Source organism: Prionailurus viverrinus, chromosome F1, assembly GCF_022837055.1.
Source record: "Prionailurus viverrinus isolate Anna chromosome F1, UM_Priviv_1.0, whole genome shotgun sequence".
Taxonomy (NCBI): Eukaryota; Metazoa; Chordata; class Mammalia; order Carnivora; family Felidae; genus Prionailurus; species Prionailurus viverrinus.
The window spans coordinates 7,505,810-7,521,183 of record NC_062577.1 but is presented as its reverse complement, the minus strand read 5'-3'; the positions used below and the strand labels follow the sequence as shown (position 1 = coordinate 7,521,183).

Here is a 15,374-nt window from a genome sequence, read left to right as displayed (position 1 = left end):
GTTTCCCTGCTGTTCCAGAGGGACCCCCTCTCCACCTGCATCTCTGACCGCAATAAAACCCAGTCTCGGTCTAATTCACGGTTACTCTCAAGGGTCCTCCTCATGTCTTCCCACTACGTTGTATCATAGGTGAAATACTTGATTCCTGTTTTAATGTGATGTCTGGAGTCCCAGCGTTATGGAAGGAGGTGAGGCTGGCTCGTGATAACCCGCCTCTGTCTTTTAAGGTGGGTTCAAATGAGCTGAAAGTGACCAGAGGGAAGGGGAAATGTTTGACAACATACCACTTTAATGGAGATCCAAAGCACTGAAAAGGAACAACCAGAACTCAGCTTTGTCAGGAGAGGGGAGACTTGCCACAGGAGACATTTCCTGGGTCTCGTTACAGAACCACACACAGAACCATGTCCTGCATTCAGTCCTCCCGCGGACGTAAGCCGAAGTCTCTGGCAAGCTCTGGTTCCATCACGAGCTCACCTCGCCAGTAGGTGACGGACACTGTCAAATACACGAGGGAAGCGTCAAAGGTCAAGAGGACGCCGGGCAACAGAAAACGGTGTCAGGTGGCCTAGCATGCAGACCGCACGCCGACGGCTCTCCTCCTCCCCTCTATCACACCTCTGGGGCCCTGCTGCCTGGTACCTCTCTTTCAGGCTCTGCCCCTCAGGACGATCCTTTCCACATGCCTGTCCCTTGGCGGGTGGTGGCAATGTGTGTCCTGATCCCTGTGCTAAGCCGCGCGGCTTCTTGCCATGTTCTCAGTCTCCCAGGTCCGCCTGGCCCAGCTTAATCCTCCCTCCTTCTCTGCAGCTTAGTCCTGGTTTCTTCCTGCCGACGTCTCCAGGCAGCGATGATGGCTTCGTCGTCCATTTCTTTCTCTTCCTCTCCGTCCGTGCTTCTCCGATACTGGGACCGCCGCCCCGAAGCAAACCTCCCTTCTTCTCTGCTTTCCATCCTCTCTTTCTCTCCCTCCTCCTCGGACCTCATGAAGCTCTGGGTGAATTTCCTCTTGGCTCCGAATTCAGAAAAGTCTGAGTTGGACGACTCTTCCACGTCTTCCCAGTCCCTGGGCCTGGCCCAGTTCCGACGCCGTGGTTCCGGGGACTCTTCCCCTTCCGAGGGCTCAGGGGTCCGGCGGAAGAAGTAGGGCTCCGGGCTCTCCTCCCGGGAGCTCGAGGTCTCGCTGAACATCGACCGGGAGAATCTGTGCATCTCTCTGCCCTCCCGGGTAGAGGAGGAAGAGATCCGTGAGGTGCTCCTTACGGAGTTGCCACTGGCCTCATGGTAGGAGGACGTGTCCTGTTCCTCCGACTGCGATTTGGAGAACTTGTAGCTGGAGGACTTGGACGCCGTCTCCCGGAGCAGGGAAGATCTGGTGTACTTCCCCCTGGAGCTTCCAGACCAGTCGCTCTGGGGAGGAGACTTTTCCTCTGTCCTGAGGCCACTGAGCCACTTAGCGATACTGCCGTCCGTGTCTTTGCCGACGCTGCTAGCGCTTCCACGGCGATCGGGGCCAGCCAGGGAGGAGGACGTGTCTGTCTCGGGTTTTTGGGAATTGCTGCGGGAAGAGTACCGGAAGCTCCCTATGGCACTGTCAGTGTCCTCGTCCCTGTCACCCCCATCCTCCTCATCTTCCTTGACCTTCTTCTTCTTGAAGAGGGAGCTCCGTTTGTTGTCGGAGGCCAGCTTCTCTAGCTTGTACTCGGACATCTTCTCCCTCAGCCCCATTTGTATCTCCCTCTCCTTCCGGCCAAGCTCCTTCAGGTCGACGTCGTCAGCAAAGAGGCTGTAGACCGGCTTGCTGGTCCCCCTGACTTTGCTCCCAAGACCTTCGGCCCTCGAGCCCGGCGCCGTGCGGGAGGACAGCAGGGACTGCGAGTCGGGGCCGGGTCCCGGCTGGCCCCGGGGCAGCAGGCAGGCGCCCAGGGAGGAGCTGCTGTGTCCGCTGAGCAGGGACACCTGGTCATCCCCCAGGCGGCTGGCCTCCGGCGCCGCCTTCGCGCTCGCCACGGACGGCGGGCGGGACAACAGCAGCACCTCGTTTTGCTTCTGGGCGAGAGTTTCGCTGACCACGCTGGCAATCCAGTTCTGAATGCTGGCGATGGAAATGGCGTCTCCCGGCCCCACGGGCAGGTCAGGCGGTGCGGGGCCAGGGGCAGAGGCCGGGCATCCGCCTCCGTTGCTTCCAGCCTGAGAGGGGCGGGAGCCGTGGCTCCGGGTGCTGAACACCGATGCCGCGTCCTCCCCGGCACTGACCGGAGGGGCCGCGGACCAGAAGGCGGACAGGGGGATGCTCCTGCCCGCCGCCGAGCTGTCTGCCTCCCAGCTTCCCAGGGACTGGCTCTCCTCCAACGTCTGCCTGCTCCTCTCCAGCAGCTCCAGCCTCCGCTGCCTCTTCTTGGCCGAGGCAGCGTCCTCGCCCTTGCTGAGCTCCACTACCTCCTCCCTGTTCTCGCCGCCCACCTTCTTCTGGTGTTTCAGCTTCCAGGCCTGGTAGGCCGTCAGGTTGACGTCGGAGAGACGCCTCTCGCCCCCTGCCTCCTCGGCCCCTGGCTCGGTGCTGCCGTCCCCGGCCCCAAGCTCTTTCTTGTGGAATCCGAACTGGATTCTCTTGATCTTCCACCTTTCCAGGGCGGTGAGCTTGTCCTTGTTCCTGCTGCAGAAGTTGGAGAACGAGCTGGCCTCGGAGGACACGCTCTCCTCGTCGTCCTCTCGCACCCTGCCCCCCGCCTCGGAGCCTGTGTCCGCCGCCTCCCGCTGGCTCCTGGAGTGATACTCCCGGGAGGCTTCCCTCTCGATCTCCAGCAGCCTCTGGTTCCACACGTCCCAGGTGCTCTCGGTGGACACGGAGTCCGAGCGGCGCCTGCCCCCTCGCTTCTGGCCGCTCGTCTCCAGCTGCTGCTCCAGGACCCGAACGTCGCGACTGCGGACACTCGCCGAAGTGCTGCTCTCGCTCAGGGTGTGCCTGCGTCGCCTCGTCACGAAGCCCTCGGCGTCGCCCGCCTCCACCTCTGCCTCCTCTCTACCCCACCTCTGATGCCCCTCCGCCTGGTACCTCTCATTTCGGCTCTGCCACTCCCGGATCATCCTGTCCACGTCCTCGTCTTCGGGCTCCCTGCCATCCTGGCCGGAGGCTGAGCGCCTGCCGTGTCCCCCCGGGGGGGCCTTGGCTGTGGGGAGGCCCCGCGCCTTCCTCCACTCCTCATACAGCTTCTCCTCCTCGTCGTCGTCAATGAGGGTGAGGGGCTTGGAGGCCTGGCTGGCCTTCCCCAGGGAGGAGCCGCTCGGGTGGCTGTGGGTGTCGTCCTCCTCCTCCACCGTGAGGGCGCCCACCCTGGCCCTGCTGCCGCTCCCCACGTCCTCGCCCTCCTCAGCCTCATCCGTCCCCCCTTCCTGGCCGGAGTCTTCTTCTTCTCTCTCCTCCATCAGCTTCTCATTGAGCTCCCGGAGCTGCTTCAGGAAGCCGTCGTTGGGGTAGATGGCCCGCTTCTGACGCACAGTCATCAGGGCCTCCAAGATGGCCATGTTGTGGAAGATCATCAGGTAGGCCACCACCAGCACTGCTGACCGGCTGATGCCCATCTCGCTACTGACCAGGACTTTCCCTGAAAGAAACCACAAGAGATACTAATGTAACCACAGTGGCTTCCTTATAGGTTTTTTTTTTTTTTTTTAAAGCACTGTTAAAAAGAACTGTTTAGATGTGCTGGATTTAATATATTTGCTTGCCCCCGGCATTCATCTGCGCTCAAGTCCCGTGAGGGACGAGCATCGCTGCTCCAGATCACAGACGTCTGAGAGGGCAGGGAGGCCGCCTGCACTCGTGTAAGCGTTTTCTGCACTGTCCGAACCCGGGCAGAGAGAAGGAGGGAAAGGGAACTAACCAGCATCCCCGCTTTTGAAACACTAGAGCGCACGACTACTTTCTTCTTGCCAAGCTGAGCATCGGAGGGAGGAGAAATAAAAGAGTTGGGGTGGGGGGGGGGGCGCCTGGGTGGCTCCGTCAGTTAAGCGTCTGACTCTTGATTTCGGCTCAGGTCATGATCTCACGGTTTATGGGATCGGCGCCCGTGTTGGGCTCTGTGCGGATGGCGAGGAAGCAGCTTGGGATTCTCTCTCTCCCTCTCTCTGTGCCCCTCCCCCTGTGCATGCTCTCGCATGCGCTCTCTGTCTCTCAAAATAAGTAAATAACATTAAAAAAAAGGGTAGGGGAAGTGGGGAGAAAGTAGAAAAGAAGTGCAGCTAAGGTGAAGAATCACAGACACACGGAGTCTCAGCGTGGGAAAGCACCACAGACATAACAGACACTTGAGAATTCCCTTTACAGAATCCCTGAGGCTGGGTCATTCATCATCCAGTGGAGACTGGATCCTTCTGTGACAGGGAGCTCAGTATCCTGCATACACACACACATACACACACACACACACACACACACACACACACACCCTTCACTCCATATTTAGATCAATCTACTCTTTTGAAACTTCTTTCATATGTTAGGGCAAAGTATACCTTTCTGTAATGGGCATCCAGGTCAATAACGAACACACCTATATGAACAGGGGCTTTTATACAAAAACTACTTAAGAAGATCACTATCATATTCTTCATTAATTTTTTTCTTTTCCTGGCGATTCTAGGTTTTTCAGTCATTATTCAGACACCTTTTCATGTCCCATTACTATACTAGCCAACCTTGCAAATCAAACTTTATCAGTTTTTTTCTTAAGAGTCTGTGTCAGGATGGAGCAGATAGGGACGCCTGGGTGGCTCAGTCGGTTAAGAGTCCGACTTCGGCTCAGGTCATGATCTCCCAGTTTGTGGGTTCGAGCCCCGCATCGGGCTCTGTGTTGACAGCTCCGAGCCTGGAGCCTGCTTCGGATTCTGTGTCTCCCTTTCTCTGCCCCTCTTCTACTCATGCTCTGTTTCTCTCCTCTCTCTCTCTCTCTCTCTCTCTCTCAAAAATAAACATTAAAAAAAGAAAAAAGGACGTAGCAGATGTATTTCAGGTTTGGACTGGCCCACACAGAGCAGAGTGGGCCTCTCTCCACTCTCATTCTGGGCATCGAGCCTTCACGGATGCCATTTAAGCTTGCAGTGTGCATGGCTATGTCCCCAAATGAACTCAGATTATCTTTTATATCAACTGAAACCTGTAAAGCTTTTTTTTTTTAAATTTTTTTTCAACGTTTATTTATTTTTGGGACAGAGAGAGACAGAGCATGAACGGGGGAGGGGCAGAGAGAGAGGGAGACACAGAATCGGAAACAGGCTCCAGGCTCCGAGCCATCAGCCCAGAGCCTGACGCGGGGCTGGAACTCACGGACCTCGAGATCGTGACCTGGCTGAAGTCGGACGCTTAACCGACTGCGCCACCCAGGCGCCCCTGTAAAGCTTTTTTTAAAAAACTTTTTTTGTAGCATTCTTAAAGCATAAGGCTAACTTTACAAATTCCTATTCGTGTATTTGGTAGATATAACCGGTTCTTATAAGCTAACCAAAACTTGTACCAAGTCTTGACCCTAGCATTCAATAGATCAATTATCCCCTAGCCTCGCTTTCTGCTTTGTATCCTTCATAAACGTGACAAACACGCCTTCTGTGCCTTTATCTAATGTTTACAGTGCAGCCTGGAGCCACTGGAGACTTCCTTCCAGGCTGTCATCAATCTATTTGCCAACAGCCTTTGGGGATGTTTGTCTAGTCGGTGAAGAGTACTAGCTAACGATATAGGATGGCAGGGGGATGACTAATGTACGTCTTTGCATCAGTTAAGACCATATCTGTCACACAGGAGGTGGAAGACCAAGGCAAGACGAAAAGGGACCTGAGGCCCAGTGATGCTGAAAGGCATTATTGCCAAAGGCCAGCAGTCACTAGAGGGAGGCAAGTGGGCAGAATCAGAGCTGCTAAAGGTGCATCTACAGATTCACTCTCTCATCTCCTCCCACCCCAGCCCCAGGCTCAGTTTCTCACCAAGGACCTCCCTTTATTTTTTTTATTTTATTTAAGAAAAACTTTTAAGGGGCTCCTGGGTGGCGCAGTCGGTTGAGCATCCGACTTCGGCTCAGGTCATGGTCTCACGGCTTGTGAGTTCGAGCCCCACGTCGGGCTCTGTGCTGACAGCTCGGAGCCCGGAGCCTGCTTTGGATTCTGTGTCCCTCTCCTGCTCTGTTCCTCCCCCACTCACGCTCTGTCTCTCTCTCTCAAGAATTTTTTAAAAAATTTTTAACGTTTTGTTTGTTCTTGAGAGAGAGAGAGAGAAAGAGAGAGTGAGTGGGGTTGTGGTAGAGAGAGAGGGCGACACAGAATCCCAAGCTCGAACCCGCGAACCGTGAGATCATAACCTGAGCCGAAGCCGGACGCTTAACCCACTGAACCACCGAGGCGCCCCACCAACGACCTCTCTTTAACTGGCTGCCCAGGCCACCGTTTGCTACTGCCGGCACCAAAGTCCTCCTTCCTTCCTTTGAAGGAGTTACCAGGCCAGCTGACATCAGGACGCTTCAGGCACGACCAGCCAGGCTTCCTCATAGGGACATCAAATGCCTCTTAGACTCGGTCTGGCAGAGACAAAGTTGGGTGGGCCATGCTTTTCCATGCTGTGGAATGTGTGCCTGGCACCCTGGGATGCCTCCGTGGAGCCTCAGCGGCAGCCTCTGGAAGAAGGGAGAGCCTAAGTGGGTCAGACCCTGGGTGACAGGATTGTCCATTTTCTGTTAGGTTCAAGGTCACACTAGCTAGCACTGTATAGACTGTGCCCTACACAACTCCGGGGGGCGCCTTTCGTGTTGAAGTCAAAGTAGATTTGTTAGGTTATGATGAAAACTTTCCAGCTGTAAGACAGCTGGAGGAAGGTGGTCTTTTTCTACTTTGCAGCCCCCATTTTGATCAGCAGCAGGGCCGCTGTGGGAGGGAGGTTGCATCACGACGTGCTCTCTCTGTTGTAAAAGTTTGAAGGGTGCAGAGAGCACTGGGCTTGAGTGAGTTCTCTCTCCGTTCTCAGTATGCCTTTACACGGCAGGCTGGTGTGCTGTATTCTTCCGATTCGTCATTCTCGTTCGCCTCAGAACTTTCCCTCTCTCCATACCTGAGAAAACCAAGAAGGACTTGCCCAGAAACCACCCTCCCCACCTTTGCCACCATGGATAGAATTCAGGGTAGACAAAGGACCGGAGTCTGCCAGGCAAATTTTCTCTCTCCGGGCACTTCGGAAAAAAGTCGCTAAACCTTCCGTGGGTCTCAATTTCCCATGTGTAAAATGTAAGTAACATCCTCTGGCTGCGGGCACGGTGATTGTTACATGGAGCACCCAGCCCAGTGTTAGCTTTCTTCCTTAAGAGCTGTCTCCCAAGCACCTTGGAGGCAATCACAGAAACTAAGGCTCAGCGGCGACTTCTAGGGATGGTGACCACCGTCAGGGCCCTGACGGGAGGAGGAACCACCCCAGAGGCAACCCCAGTAAGGATAAGGTCCTTTCCCTGTCCGGCAGGGGTGCGGGCGGGGAGGGGGAAGGGACGCGGCGGGCTGAATGCAATCGCAGGGGGGCAGGTGTGCCGGCGGGGGCCCCTGCTGGTGACGGGGCACCCCCGGGTGTCCCCAGCGCCTGGGCCAGGCACCCTGCGCACCGCTCCGGCCACAGGGCGGCCCACAGCGCCGCCGCCCTCCTCGAAGCCGCGACGACACCCGGCTGGCGCAGCTCCGGTCCGCCCAGGCCCCCCCTCTACGCGCCCGGCAGCTTGTCCCGCCGTCTGGCTCTCGCTGTCGCCCCACTTCTGGGGCTGCGCGTCTGCTCCGCTGATAGTCACCGGCCCTAGGGGCTGCCCCAGGCCCGCCCGCCCGAGGCCGCATCTGCGCGATCTCCACTGCGCCGCCCGCTGGAGTCGCCAGGGCGCTGCGCGCGACAAGCAGCCCAAGAAATCCTCTCCCCGCTGGCATTTGGAGACACGCTCAGATCACATTGGTCAGAAGGAATACATTTTTAAAAAGAAGTTGTTGTTTTTAAAGCATTGAAAAAAAAAAGGAGAAAACCGTTTCATATATATACATACGTATGTAATATATATATGTAAAATTTATAAATTTCACTTTTTTAACGTTTATTTACTTTTGAGAGACAGAGCGTGAGCCGGGGAGGAGCAGAGAGAGAAGGAGACACAGAATCCGAAGCAGGCTCCGGGCTCTGAGCCGTCAGCCCAGAGCCGATGGTGGGGCTCGAACTCATGAACCGGGAGCTCGTGACCTGAGCAGAAGTCAGAGCTTAACCGACTGGGCCGGCCAGGTGCCCTCATAAATTTCACTTTAATAAAAACCTATACATATATAAACACATTCTATGTATAGATATGTATTTATAAATATACAGATATGCATACACATATTTGCAGCTCTTATGTGCGTTTTAAAATTTTACTCCTCACAGCAATTTTAGGACGATTAGGTCTCTTTGTCTCTGTGCTAAACACAAGGGAAACTGAGGCTCTGCTGGAGAACGGAACCGCCCGAGGTCCCATGGAATAGAGAGCGTAGCAAAGCCTGGCCTCAAGCCCAGGTTTGTGACACTCCCAGCCGCCCCCGCGGCATGGGCTGTGGCCCGTCCGCACCGAAGGGTCCTATCCACTCTGCCGGCTCCCACCGCTGTGGTCTCCCAAGCCCAGAGAGCGAGGTTTCTAAAACGCAGATCAGATCAAGGCGCTTTTCCACTCCCTCACCTTGGCGGTCAGCTGCCTGCGTGTCGGGGCCCCTGCCACTCGGCCACTCTGACCCTTCCCCGCCACGCCGATCCGCTCTAGCCTGTGATCCTGAACGCGCCACGCTCACCCCACTTTTGGAGCTTTGTGCTAGCACTTTCCCCTGGCCGGGAATGCTCTTCTTCCGACTTCTCCGTGGCCAGCTCCTTCTTGTCACTCATTGTAAAGTGGCCCCTTCTCAGAGAGGACCTCTCAACCAGCCTCCCCAAGGAGCTGGCCGGTCACTCCAACACACGGCCCTACTTAGTCTCTCTGCCTCACGCTTGTCACGGACATTTTTCTTTGTAATCTTCTCTGCCATCACCACTGTGTGAGATTCAAAGGCCAGGACCCTTGTCTGCATCTTCCACCACCGCACCTACGACAGCGGCCGGCACCCGTTAGGCCCTCAGTCATTACCGATAAGGTGCATGATCATCCTTTCCTTTCCCCTCTTCTTAGAATGAGACAAAAATCTTAAGACAGATCGCCTCCAGACACGACAGATAACCCAGAGGTTTCCATGAGCTCTCCTGGTTGCTTCTCCCCCTTGCGGAATTAATTCGAGCAGCCTGGAGCAGGCAGGCAGACTCCCCCCTCCCCCCTCACCTCTATAGGTCAGCAGGGCTTCATCGATGAACTCGGCAGCCTTCCGGAAATGCTGGGAGATGTCCACCTCGGGAAAGTCGTCCACCTCCACACCCAGGTACTGAATCTCCAGGCCAGTGTAGAATTCGGGCCCAGTGTAGACGCCGGTGCCATGAGCGGCATTGAGGATGTGAGTAATTCCCAGCCTCTTCAGCCTCGCCTTGTTCACAGCTACACTCCTGGGGGGAAAGAGGCAGAGACGATGTTTGCCAGAGTCAGAGCTAGAAAGGAAAGGTGCACCGCCACTGAGACCCGCAGCCTGCTTCGGCTGGCTCGGGAAGGCCATGGCTCGGTGAGTGCCTTCTGTGCTGCCAGATGTGTCCCAGGCTCACTGCAAATACAGTCATAAGCGGGGGCCAGAGAGAAGGCACAGGGAGCCGGGCAGGGGAGGGCAGGATGAAGGGAACAAGACTGATGTGTAAGGAAATCTTTGGTCCACAGATCTCTGGTTTAAAAACCCTCTGCCTTGGGAATGGACATTCATCAAGACACAAAAGTGGCAGGGGAGCCTGGCTGGCTCAGTCGGAGGGGTGGGCAACTCTTGATCTCCGGGTCGTGGGTTCGAGCCCCATGTGGGGTGTAGAGATGACTTAAATAAATAAAACTTAAAAAAAAAAAGACACAAAAGTGGCAGACAAAAGTAGTAATCAAACCCGGTGTGCTTCACTTTTTCAAAGTCCTTTCACATGCATCATCTTATTGTATCCCTAGTACTAAACTTAAGAGGTAGACAGGGCAACTATTTTTATGCCCATTCGAAGATTCAGAAAGTGAATCTGACAGCTTTTTTGACCTCCCAAGACTGAAAGGAAAAAGGACCAAACAAGGGCAGGTGTTTCTGGTTTCTAGTTCAGAGCTCTTTTTGCTGCAATGAATCAGTGAAGACAGGGTTGCCAGAGAAGGAGCAGAAGCCTGGGGCTATCTGGAGGTGTCTGGGTCCCTGGTGAGCATGACGTGAAAGTTTCTGGGTCTGCAGAGCTAGCTGGAGATCGCTCAGGACTTGGTGTCCAGCTCTGAGAATCAGGTTCTAGGCGACAGACTACTTCCGGGGCAGTACTCAAGACCCACAGTCCAAACTTCCCTACTGCCTGCCACGGGGGCCCCAAATTGCCTCCTTTGCTTCTGCGTATCTGAGTACACTGGGAGAATTAGTTTCACAAACTAGCCTGTTGGTGCCAATTACGCACTGGCAAGAAGATCCTGAAGGAACTGCTTTGGGTTTTGTTTGGGAAACCACTCATAAACTTAAAAAAATAACATTTTTTTCTGATTATAAAAACAAGTGGTGTTTCCTTAGGAAATCCGTCCGGTTCAAAAGAAACCTAAAGAAGATAAACATCAGTTGTAGAACCATCGCCTAGATGGTTACGCTTTTATCTCGTTTGTTTCGAATTTGTTACTTATGCAAAAGCGCATACACATACACACCTATGTATTGCTCAGGTAGCATCACACTGTATATATAATTTGTAATTTGGCATCATACTATATATATACATATATATCATACTATACATATATCATACTATATACATATCATACTACATATATATCATACTACATACATATCATACTATATATATCACACTATATATCATACTATATATGTATCATACTATATATGTATCATACTACATATATATCATATTATATATATCATACTATATATATAATATATATAGCATACTATATATATATCATACTATATATGTATCATACTATATATATCATACTATACACATACTATATATATATATATCATACTATATATATCATACTACATACATATCATACTACATACATATCATACTATATATATCATACTATATATGTATCATACTATATATGTATCATACTATATATGTATCTTACTATATATGTATCATACTATACATGTATCATACTATATATATCATACTATACATGTATCATACTATATATATCATACTATATATATCGTACTATATATATCATACTATATATGTATCATACTATATATATCATACTATATATGTATCATACTATATATGTATCATACTATATATATATCATACTATATATATCATACTATATATATACTATATATATCATACTATATATATCATACTATATATGTATCATACTATATATATCATACTATATATATCATATTACATATATCATATTATATATATCATACTATATATACTATATCTATCATACTATATATCTATCATACTATATATCTATCATACTATATATGTATCATACTATATATGTATCATACTATATACGTATCATACTATATATGTATCATACTATATATATATCATACTATATATATCATACTATATATATTATACTATATATATATCATACTATGATATATATATGATATATATATATATCATACATATATGTAATTTGTAACCTCTTTGTCCTCTTGTGAAATGTTTTGGTGGTTGCCAATACATACAAAAATCAGTATCATCACTGGCTCCAAATGTCCCATCAGGCAACATCAACTTGCTGATGGAGTTATTGGGGCCTTTGCCAAACGTGGGGGAGTTTCATCGCTCTCGGGCACTGTCCAGAAGGGTAGGACAAAGGGTCGTGACCTCCCCGCAGTCAGACTCACTTCTCTGCTATGAAGATATTGGGCCAGACCTCATCCACCTCATTCCAGGGGGTCTCCTGGCGGTCTTGGACCAAGGCCCGCTGCAAATCCAGGATGCAGGGGGTGTTGTATAGGCTGCTGTCGTCCATCTTCTCCCTAACACGGTTGTACAGGTCCTCCACCAGCAGGTGCTCGGCCGACTCCAGCATGCCTGGACACTCTGCCTCGGCTCTGATCCCCCGCGGCTTGAATTCTAGAAGGGACAGGCAGCATTCTCGTCAAAGAGTCAAGAGCACCATGACGCTCCCTGTTCCTCAGGAGAATCCACTCTTGGCCAGTCTGCTGCCAGGACTCTGGACATGAGCTCAAATGCCAGGAAGGACTTAATGAAGGCCCGGGGTGGGGACGGGACCTGCACTGGCCTGGACACTTGTGGTCAGGGCCAGCGGCAGCAGAGGTAGATTGGTATAGGTGAAGGGACACTGGTTTTCTTTACTCCTTCCTGTATTTTTCTCAAGCTGGCTGACAACTTCTTAGACCAAGGTCCTTAAGTACCTGGTATATGTCTGATTCACACTTACAGTTCCCACGGTGCTCCATACAGGGTGGAATCATTTACCAAACGAATAAATGACACTCTTTCATAACGTAAGTCACTTTATTAGTTTGACTCCTTTACATACGTAAGGCAAATAATCTTGGGAAAAGTAAAACTTTAGCCTTCACGTGCGATCACTTTCCCATACACGTTTAATTAATTTATTTCACGCGTTGTCTGCTTCTTCCCACTGGCGTCCGAGCGCCCGTGAGTCTCAGCCTCCCAGCTTTCCAACAGGTGGCAAAGGTTTTGCCAGGAACTCCAATGCCAGTCCCAAAACAGCGCTCAGGGCCTTTCTGCCAACAGCTCAGAAAAACTCAGATTCTAGAGGAGTTCAAAATCCATTCACCCACCTCTTGAGCACGCCTCTCTCTCCTGCTCCTAATATTTCTGTTCTCAATTGATCAAATCTGGGGGGAGAGTCAGATATTTCTTTCTCTGAGAAAGTCTACAAGAATAGTGGGGGGGGGGGGGGGGGGACGAATCCTTTCCTGCCACTTAGGAGCCAAAAATCCTGACTAGAGATGGAAGAAAAGAAAGGCGTGTCGCCTGTGTTGGCCATCGCTTTCCCTGATGGGTGAAAGCCACGTGTGGCTTTCACGTGAGAGCACAGCCACGTGTGGCACATAGACGAGGCCCAGCCCCTCACGGGAAAAACAGTACAACGGGCTTGCTGCTCAGGGTCTGCGGGTCCTGGGAGTTCTGGGTTCTAGCACTCCCTTTCCCTAAAGCCCTTCTCTCTCTCTCTCTCTCTCTTCCCTTTCCCACACCACCCGATGGGCCCCCATATCCCTGCGTCAGATCTCAGCTCTAAATGCTCTCTGATCTCCGTTTCAAAAGCAGAAAGAAGAAAACCCGTGCAATCCCAGAGCTTTATTTTGTTTAAAAATAGATGAATCATTCCTATTTTCTCTACCGCTCAGTCTCCCCTGGCTCTCCTGGGATCTTACTTAGCAAATGTAAAAAGCCCCTCTCCCTTCCTCCCCTAACTGAGATGGCTCTCCTTTACTACATGTAAAAAATAAAACTCCCCGATGCTTCATGAAAAATATACATACAGCATTGTCTGCCTCAGCTATTTATATAGCAGGTCGCTGTCTTGATATTTCCCTTTCCAGTGGAACACATGTCCCAGTCCCTCATGCCTGCGGGTGGCCCCTGCTGACAGTAGGTCTCTGGTCCACCCCTCAGCCTGTTTCAACTCCACCCCCTCGCCCTGCATTCATTTCTCCCATTTATTTCTGCAATCTAAGGTTTCTTCAGAAGAACGCATATGCAGACTCTCATGAGAATGAAGGATTCTTCAACAATCATTTTTATCCCTCTGATCACTGGTGAGCAGGGCGATGGCTTGGAATATGACTTGATACGCTTTTCCTTTCTCTGTCATATACTGTTTCTTCCCCTACTATGCTTCTGCCACTAAGACCGAGGAAACGTAAGCTTAATGCCCCAGACAAGAGGAGAGTAGCTAAACCCTAGAATCGAAGAAAGGCTTTCGATTTCCACCTACGTGTTCAATGTCCTGCAGACGTGTCTATAGCATTCTATAGGCTTGACAGTGACGTTTTCAAGAGGGGAAATGGCTTTCTCACAACTCCTAAAGCTGGATTTTCGCTTAGCAAGAACTCAGGCATGGGGGGGGGGGGGGGGGGCGGGTCCAGAGAGTGAAACACAGAGCAGGGATGATGCAGGCTGGAAGGTGAGGGAAGTTCCCAAACACACAGGAGGAAACAAAAAACAAAACTTCCGGACTGAGGGTGGTCCCTGTGGCAATTTAGAGAGATCTGGACACCGGGTGAAGCCACTTTGGTCTGCCTGGAGCAAGGGAACAGAGACCCCAGATAGGGTGGTGAAATAGAAAAAACTTGAGAGTTCCTTAAAAAGATGGGGCCTCCCACGGTGCCCAGATCGCAAGCAGAGGCAAATGGAATTTCTGGCTCCTCGCGAGGTGAACAGGAGCTCTAGGCGTCCTCAGGGACCCTGTGGGGACCCAAAGAGCCCAGAACTGACAAAGACCCGGGATTATATATACAAGCAGCATGCATGGTTCTCACGACCAATGGCCGGGGACGGGATTGTGGCCACCATCAAGTGGATGTCGGATTAAGCCCAAAGCCCAGCAAGGCCCTGTGTCGTTAGCGACATCCCCCCAGCAGTGACAGAGACACCCAGGACAAAGGAAGAAGAAAAGAAATTTGCTCAAAATTGATTAGAGGGGCGCCTGGGTGGCTCAGTCGGTTGAGCGTCCGACTTTGGCTCGGGTCGTGATCTCGAGGTTTGTGGGTTTGAGCCCCGCGTCAGGCTCTGTGTTGACGGCTCGGAGCCCGGAGCCTGTTTCGGATTCCGTGTCTTCCTCTCTCTCTGACCTCCCCTGCTCGTGCTGTCTCTCAAAAATAAATAAGCGTTAAAAACATTTTTTTTAAATTGATTAGGAAAAAAAAAATCCATCCAATCAGGATGAGTATGTTTTCTGCTGTGTGCATATTAACATTTCTCCCCTCCTCACCTTTCCCTACCTCCTCCTTATTTATATTTCAGATTGAAAACCATTTCCAGGCACTAGTGGAAATGCAGATCTAAATCTGGATACCCCTTTGAACAGAACTTTCTGGGTGCTTCTGGTCATTTCCTGGGCTTTCGGGTCTGTGCCTCTAGCATAAGCCACCAGAGAGCTGGCCATTCACCCTGATACGTAAGAATTTCCACCTCCGTCTCATGAAGGTAGATAGTGACTTGTGTCGGCAGAAATGCCTCCTCGGATCTGTTCCTCTTAATGTGACGGGCAGCACCTGAGAAG

The 15,374-nt window shown here is 51.4% G+C and overlaps 1 protein-coding gene across 2 annotated transcripts in view; it reads right to left on the bottom strand.

Moving 5' to 3' along the window:
• Positions 1-354: 354 nt before the first annotated feature.
• STYXL2 (serine/threonine/tyrosine interacting like 2) overlaps positions 355-15,374 on the bottom strand; it is a 30,381-nt gene continuing 15,361 nt past the window's right edge. For both annotated transcript variants that reach the window (XM_047840662.1, XM_047840661.1), the window contains exons 4-6: positions 11,998-12,229; positions 9,342-9,559; positions 355-3,605 (exon numbers count right to left, since the gene is read on the bottom strand). In XM_047840662.1, coding sequence (XP_047696618.1) covers positions 787-3,605; positions 9,342-9,559; positions 11,998-12,229 — 3,269 coding nt within the window. In that variant the 3' untranslated portion in view covers positions 355-786. The remainder of the gene's footprint in view (positions 3,606-9,341; positions 9,560-11,997; positions 12,230-15,374) is intronic.